This window comes from Podarcis tiliguerta (assembly GCF_965153285.1).
Source record: "Podarcis tiliguerta genome assembly, chromosome: 16".
NCBI lineage: Eukaryota > Metazoa > Chordata > Lepidosauria > Squamata > Lacertidae > Podarcis > Podarcis tiliguerta.
This window is the reverse complement of record NC_139549.1, coordinates 38,783,616-38,792,368: the sequence shown is the minus strand read 5'-3', so window position 1 is coordinate 38,792,368 and position 8,753 is coordinate 38,783,616. Positions and strand designations below refer to the sequence as shown.

Genomic DNA, 8,753 nt, shown 5'->3' with positions numbered 1-8,753 from the left:
AACAAAACATCTGCTGCCTGTGGTAGCACAACTGTGTGTTTGCTATGCCTGCTGAAAAATCACTTATATATTTCCCAAGATAACTTTAACATTCCAAATCAACAGAAATAAGTGATATTTGAATCCTTTTGAAGCAGACCCCCCTCTGTAAAACTCTGTAACCACCACGGGTTATCTAGCGTGTGTGAGGTAATGGTCAACTTCAGCCAGAAGTTGATCAAATAAGAAAGATTTATTTTGCAGAATAAAGTTGGTAAGACAAAAGATGTATCAGGAGATAAAGTATCCTCACAACTCTACTTCTCCTTCATCAAACTTAGCCCTCCAGTTAACTTTTGCCTGAAAACTCTTAAAGTACTCCAAACACTGTCGTGGTATCTAAGCTCAGATTTATTTTGCCGAATAAAGTTGGTAAGACAAAAGTTGCATCAGGAGATAAAGTTCTTTCAGGAAACAGTTAACTTATTAATATTCAATTTAGTGTATGTTACGGGCTTCAAAACAAGGTAGTGAACATACAGCTTATTTAAAATGGCAGTTGCTTATGGTAAACAATCAGCTCATTTCCATTTCATTACTTCAGTTTCTTAAACCACATTGCATTCGTGTTACAGTTTCAGACTTTGGTTCTTATACAAGGTAGTTCTTTCTGTCAGTTTCCCCACCTTCTATCACTCCCACTCCTGAGGTTCTCCAAATAGCACAACAGCCCCAGGGGATCACCAGCCCTCTTAACGAGTTTGGGTGTCTTCTCTTTCTGGGAGATCTCTCCCCTCCTGACTGGAAGGAGACCCAAGCAGACGGGATCCTGCAGAGGATTGAGGGGGCCCATGTGCAGTGCAGCACAACATAATGACTTCATGCGTGTGATGTCACATGATACCCTGACATCATGCGTGTGATGCCATGAGGAACTGAATGCTCCTTGAATACTGAGGGGGCTCAGTCCCCTCAAAAAATACATTGGTGGGGACGAAACAGCCTCGGCCCCTAGGAGTGGTGTGAATGATGGAAATCACAACATTATGGTAATGGGAAGAATGCCCAATATTGCAGAAACAGATGACGCACCAATACATACCAAATCAAAAGATTGGAATTAGAACAGTCCAGATGGATTTCATATCATTTCCCATGCAAAGGTGGTGGGAAATAGCTTTCCTCTGTGGTTCTCTATCCTTTGCAGTTAACTCAAGGAATCATTATTAGGAATTTATTCAGATGAGAAAGCTTTATCATGGTTTTCTGTGAACAAGCATTTATTTACCTGTTCTTTCCTTTATCCTCCTTTAGATATGAAGGGCAGCAAATTCTGCCATAAACATAACTGCATAATTGTTCTATTTGATGTAGAGACATTAATATCCAAGTATTTCCCCAAACTGCAAATTCTAAATTAACAGAAATAACCAAAAAGCTGAATCCCCCTGGTTAATATATACCAATTAAATAGAGATTGAAATCTGGTTTTGAGTCTAATTGGTGTTTTGATATCAGCATTTGTTATCACCTTTCCTCCCTTGATTTTATTAATGACCCTCTTTAGCTCATCTATGGTTCTTCTCCTGTGACGACTAATGACGTTCAAGCTCTTTTCACCCACTGGATATTCCCAGATGGGACTCAGCAATACGAGGGGCTCCTCCAGTTACTGCTGCATTTCCGTTGGATGTGGATTGGTGTGCTTTTTCAACTCCATGATGACACTGGAGAGAGAGTTGTACAAAGTGTTCTCCCCATGTTTGCCCAGAAGGGTATCTGCTTTGATTTTATAGAAAGTTTCCCTAAGGTTACCTCTTCTGGTGAGTTTGATGAAATGGTGGAAGAAGGTTCGAAAACATTGAACATTATTGTGGGAAGCACTGCCAATGCTGTGGTTGTACATGGTGAAATTCATACAATTATGGGAATGAGAACGCTACCCAGGCTTGCAGAAATGAATGATGTGCCAATACAAGGAAATAGAAAAATCTGGATTATGATAGCCCAGATGGACTTCACCTCATTTCCCTTTCAAAGAGGTTGGGACATCACATTCCTCCATGGGGCTCTATCCTTTGCAGTTCACTCTAAGGATCTTCCAGGATTCCAGAAATTTATTCAGATGAGAAAGCCTACCTTGGAAAAAGAAGATGGCTTTCTCAGGGTTTTCTGGAAAGAGGCATTTAATTGTGGTTTTCATGATTCTGCTTCAGAGAAGACAGATGACAAATTCTGCACTGGGGAGGAGAATATTGAGAGCCTTCCTGGGTCTGTTTTTGAAATGAGCATGACAGCCCACAGCTACAGCATCTACAATGCAATCTATATTTTGGCACATGCTTTGCACACCATGCAGTCCACCAAATTAAATTGCAGAGCAATGGCAGGTGGAGCAAGATGGAAATTTACAGATCAACAGCCCTGGCAGGTAATGTTGTCTTCCAGTTAATACAGATGTTTGTAATCAACTCTGGAGCTCAGCCAAAGGGGGGACTTTTCTTGAATACCTCTTCAGTAGGGGAAACTCATTGCATGTCAAAGCCCTGAACCCACCCCCAGTTGTTGAATAATAAAACACATGGACATCAGTATTTTAGATTAATGGGCGAATTAAGGCCACAACAAAGGCCTGAAACCAAGAAGGTGATCCCCAGCCACGCGGCCGCTTCAATGCAGCAAGTCATGTCCCCCTGGCTGACTGGATTGGTTGGCGGGTGTGACATGGCCAGGACTCCGCTATGATGTGGGGGCACTGGCTTTCCTCTTTCCTCTCAGGGAGGAAATGACTATCCACTAATGGTTAGGATAACATAATGGATGAAATTCTGCCATCACTTTAAAGTGGGTTCACTTGTCCTTGGAATAGCAAAATATGGCTATAGATGGCTAGGTACATGATATCATGCTATCACTATTTGTACAAAGGCAGCCCCGTATCTCTGGAAAGTGATGAGCAGCTTATCTACACAGCTTATCCTCCTGTCTGAAGGAACGTCCTGTCTAATATTTGTGGTCTAATTTCTATGAAATTTAGACCAAGAATAAGTGTAATTCTTAAAAGAACCACATCTTACCACCACAATAAACATTGCTACGATTAAAAACATTGCTTCACTAAACATTTAAAATGAATATTGTGTTCCACAATGTTGCTCTTTTGTATATGCGCATGAGCAGGGCTTTTTTCAGCCGGAACTCCCTGGAACTCAGTTCTCTCCCCTCTCAGGGGGACTCCATTGCCATTCCAAGGGAACGAGGGAGGTGTTTGTGGTGAGTTCCAGCACCTCTTTTTCTAGAAAACAGCACTGCTCATTCATTCCTTTTTCCTTTTTAGCTCCATCCATTTTTGAAGAAGAGACTCATTAAAAACAGAGAAAGAAAAACACTAAGATACAACTTTTAAATGAACCACAAACTATAGCTCTTAAATGTTAAAGATAAGCACTCTATTTGTACAAATATTACTAATATTTAATCATTTTTGGCAACTTCATTAATTGTTATTTTCCTCTTCAAACTTAGGTCCACCACTTTCTGGGAAGAGTTTCATTTAATAATAGTGTTGGGGAAGAAGTTTCCTTTGACCAAAATGGGGAATTAGTAGCTGGATTGGATGTAATAAATTGGGTGACATTCCCAAATCAGTCCTTTCTGAGAGTCAAAGTTGGAACAATGGACCCACAAGCTCCCCCAGAAAGGAGGTTAACCATTCATGATGATGGTATCATGTGGCCCAACTGGTTCAACCAGGTAAGAAGTTGTTCTGGATTTTCTCTAGTTTTTCGCTCAGTGTCCCAAAACTGCCTCATTGCAACACATTGAATCATCCATTATCAGAATCAGACTTGATATGTGAAGGAAATATCAGGCTGTAGCACTGATAAAACGAAAGCTATCTTATTTTTAGGTTTATTATCTGGACAATATGGCCAAAAGTACAAAAATTTAATCTGGCTTGGAACCAATTGGTGAAGAAGACCCCTGCAACCAGCAGGATTGGAACCTCTACTCACTAGCAGACTCAATCCTCCTCAATTTGACTGCTTGTGTCCCCCTGCTTGGAAAAGTGCAGTATGGGGCTATTTGAAAGCTCTGTTGCAAAGAGCTCTCTGTGCTGCTCTTTGCAGATGCTGCCTGCCTTTCCTTCAGAATCAGCCCAATTCATCTGTTCCACAGCTGTAATTTGTACCCCAGAATTACTCCAGGTGGAGTCAATCCATTATTTAAACCTTCTCATTGGTTTGCAGCATAAACATAAGAAACATAAGAAACACATTCCCTTACATTGGCTGCTGAGCTAAATGATTAACAGTGAATGTTCACAGAAACCGCAGGTACAAACAATTATTTTAAGACCTACCTGGCTCTGCAAAAGTAAATTTCAAGACACATGCAGGTGATGAAGAAGGTAACTCTGCAAGCAAACAGCACTGCAAGAATCCATCAAAAGCAAACAATTACAGTTGCAATCAAAATTATTCAACCCCATTGCAAATCAGGTTTATTATCAAAATTTACAGAATTTCAGCTTTTTGCCAAAGCAATTGAAATAGCTCAACTCAATGGATGTTTCCATACAAAAGTACAAAAAGAAAGCAAATGCACTGAATGTTGCCAGAGAAACCATTGGAAGCATAGTTTGCAAGTTCCAAGTAAAAGGAACAGTGGTTAGACACTGGACAGGGCAGAATTTCAATAATTTCTATTGCAACTGTAAGTCAAAAACACTTGAGCGATTTCTATATTCAGGAGATACTGACCCAATAAGCTTTCACCTGAACATTTTCTAATTTGATAAGATATTGCTTTGCTAATCTCTGAAGAAGTTCAAATACTTACAAATATGGTGTTCATAAAGGCAAAGGTACTGGAGTAATGGTAGAAGTTTCCATGCTACTATTAGCTCTGAGTTTAAGATCATCTTCAGATAAAACAAAACACCTCTAGCAACCTATTGCTTACCTGCCATGTTTACTATTTGAAGATAAGTCCCAAACGATTTTCTTCTTTCATTTATGAACAGGCACAACCCACTTCTCTGTGTAATGAGAATTGTCATGTAGGTTATAGAAAGAACAAGAAGGAAGGAAAGCCATTCTGCTGCTATGATTGCCTTCCGTGTCCAGAAGGGAAGATCTCAAACAAGGAGGGTAAGGAATGCATCACACGCTTTAATTTTACCTGTGCATCAGAAGCTCCTTTCTCTAGTTGGAAAACAGTATGGAACTAGCCAATATATATTCTGGTATCTCTTAGATGCATTGTGACAATTTGGGGACAGAATAACTTTTTTAAAAATAAGATTTGTTTCTTCCATTTTCATTTTCAGACCTGGACGACTGTTCAGAATGCCCTGGAGATCAATATGCAAACAGTGAACAGAATGGCTGCCTCCCCAAAGTCAAAACTTTCTTGTCTTATGGAGAACCGTTGGGGATCAGTTTGGCCACGTTTGCCCTCTTCTTTTCCTTCATCACAGCTTTGGTGCTTCAAATATTCACAAAGCACAGAGATACTCCCATAGTTAAAGCCAACAACCGCAACCTAACTTATATTCTCCTCCTTTTCCTCCTGCTCTCCTTCCTTTGTGCTCTGCTCTTCATTGGCCAGCCTGAGGAAGTCACCTGCCTCCTTCGACAAACTGCTTTTGGCTTGATCTTCTCAGTGGCAATTTCTTGCATATTGGCCAAAACTGCCATTGTGGTTCTAGCTTTCATGGCCACCAAGCCAGGGTCCCAAATGAGGAAGTGGGTAGGGAAGCCCCTGGGCACCCCAATTGTTCTTTCCTGCTCCCTTATGCAAGTGACAATTTGTACTGTGTGGCTGGCAACCTCTCCCCCATTCCCAGATGTTGACATGGACTCGATGACTGAAGAAATAATACTAGAATGTAATGAAGGTTCCACTGTCATGTTTTATTGTGTCCTGGGATTCATGGGTTTGCTGGCCATAGTCAGCTTCACTGTTGCCTTCCTGGCTCGAAGGTTGCCTGACAGTTTCAATGAAGCCAAATTCATCACCTTCAGCATGTTGGTCTTTTGCAGTGTGTGGCTGTCCTTTGTTCCAACCTACTTGAGCACCAAGGGCAAATACATGGTGGCTGTGGAGATCTTCTCCATCTTGGCCTCCAGTTTTGGGTTACTGGGTTGCATCTTTACCCCCAAATGCTATGTTATTTTACTGAGGCCTGAGCTGAACAGCAGGGAGCAGCTAATAAGAAGACAGTTTTAAATAATCCAGAAGTCTGAATCATGCTCGTAATTCTAGGTGTCTGTTATTGCTGTTTTATATACGTGTATGTCATTAGAAATCTGGGATACTCATGTCCCTAGAAATTAAAGAATCAACAAGTAAAGAAATAATTAAAGAATTAACAAGTAAACAATAAAAAAGATCTGGAGCAACCCCAAAGAGTTCCTTCGGGAGAAACTGTGAGGACACAATTAGGACAGTGGTGAATTGCTTAATTATTCCATCACTGCCACTGATGAGGATCAGTACTAATTCTGTTGCAATGCCTTTGAACACAACTGGCCTGAGACATTATCCGTATTGCAACAAAATGGAATCCATCCGTCAACCATCTACAAATCCACCTAACAGTGCCCTCATTCCACCTTGAAGATTGGGGGGGGGGGGGGAGACTTTGTCCTAAGCCTTACTGAAATAAAGATACAATATGTCCACAGCACTACACTAACCATTTCTGTAAGGAAATGTCAAACTCTTTATTGCACCTGCAACTGGATCCTGCATTATTTTAAGTGTATTTCCTTTCTCCCCTTAACTGGTATACAAGGAAACACCCCTGTGGTACAAAATCCTGAAATTTATGTCTTCATTGGTGACACATGTACAGCTGGGGGAAATAGTGCAGGTGAGATTGAGGAAGAGTGTTGGGGAAACTAGGAAACTCCCTTCAGATCAAGAGTTTGCAGCTGGACTGCTTGCTTGCCTGGGGCACTCACAATTACAAGAGAACTACTCAATAACAAATATGCAGCATTATTTTGATCTTACTAGAAGCCACAGAGCTCAATGCTCTAAGGAGATAACTTTGGAACTAGTAATTATCTCAAATTGCTGGGATTTATCATCCATCTTGCCGAACACTCTGTACATTTTATCAGGCCACGAACACAATCAATGTCAGATTGTGAAAGTGTATATAAAATAAATCCTATGTCATTTAGAGCCCAGATGAGAAATTCTGAACATGCAGGTTTTCATGAATTAGATCATTGGCATTTTCCCTTTATCAAAATAATCCAGAGTCATTCAATGAGAGTTCTTGTAATGCAGTTTATGGTAGATGAGATGAGATAGAAATCTGACTTTCAGCATCCCTGTTGGCCCCAAGATGGTTGGAACATTTCTGCTGCAGATTCTTCTCTTCCTGTGGCTACAGTTGCCTCCAACTGAGAGCAAGGAACACTCTGCTAGATGCACCATGATGGAGCCTTTCCAGCTTCCATACCAGAATTATCAGAGAGGGGACCTAATCATTGGAGGAATTGTTTCTTATTTCGGCTTTGTATTTGAAGAAATCGTTTTCCAGGAGCACCCAAACACAAAGCTTACAGATGAACTTTTGTAAGTAAAAAAAACCTATCCTTCATAGTGTACCCTTGGTGAGCTCAAGTATGCTACAATTACACCAAACATACAATGGCATGCTCAGAACACGTTTCCACATGATTTTTTCCCTAGTAGGAATGTTAAATATATATTTTCTTCTCTTTACATTGTGATCTTGGCCTCTTCATTGCTTGATTCCACTTCTTGTTTCTATCTTCTGCCTGTTCTGCTTTCTCATCACCTGATCCCATGGCCTTCTCCCAATTTCATCCTCAACCTCCCTCTGTGTTTCCTTTCACACCATTAATATTTCGTTTTCTTTTGCAGCAAAGCTTGATCCTCACATTCACAATCAGTGATCTGACAGTCACAGATGCTGCGAAACGTGAATACCATAGATTTTGGATTATATTCTCTGCTATACAATGTAAACCATATTGGTTAATAAAAAGAGCAGTTGCAAACTTGTTTTTGCAAAACAAAGTAGTATCTATCTGGCTTCTTTACAGAGTAGACCCACTGAAATTAATACACCTAAGTTTGTCTGATCTATTAACCATAATAGGCCTTCTCAGAGTATGACCAACATTGACTACAGTATTTTTGGTACAGCCCCAATCTTATCTGAAGGAGGGAAAGATGGAAACTCAGTTACTAAGAAAGAATATATTCTGTTCCACCTGATGTGGAACCCACACAACCTACACCAAACTCTAACTATCTGAGAGGCTCCAGTCAAAATTTCTGACTTGGCAACTTCTCCTCCAGTGAGTGTCTGTTCGTTGCTGAAAGGAAATAATGAGTTAAGAGAAGGATGTGGCAACCAGGTCCTCCTTTGCAACATTAGCACAGGAGGAATGGCTGGTCGGTTAGCCGCCTGTGAGGACCCATAATTTTAGGCACCAGTGGTACACCTGCAGATAAGAGATTAATTTACATACAGTATGTGTCTTTCAGGATATGAATGTTCTGCACAAAATTAAACTCTTTTTAGATGCAATATTCTTAAAGCTGATTGAATATTGTTCCTGGGTTTTGGCTATGAACTGTCAAGAGTCACAATGCAAATATGGTTTGCTTGTCTGTTTTTTGCTTATTTGTTCTATTTAATCTTTTGGGATTTGCCAGAGAAAGCCAGAAAGTTACCTATGTGCTTAAGAGGGAGAGGATGAGAATACCTCTGACACAAAGTA

At 40.5% G+C, this 8,753-nt stretch overlaps 1 protein-coding gene across 1 annotated transcript; it reads left to right on the top strand.

Moving 5' to 3' along the window:
• Positions 1-3,536: 3,536 nt before the first annotated feature.
• On the top strand, positions 3,537-6,213 carry LOC310667179 (vomeronasal type-2 receptor 26-like; the record flags this gene model as incomplete). The annotated part of the gene is made up of 3 exons (XM_083418899.1): positions 3,537-3,732; positions 5,006-5,132; positions 5,312-6,213. Exons 1-3 carry the CDS (start codon positions 3,655-3,657, stop codon positions 6,211-6,213), a joined length of 1,107 nt encoding a protein of 368 aa, XP_083275025.1. The 5' UTR covers positions 3,537-3,654.
• Positions 6,214-8,753: the final 2,540 nt, after the last annotated feature.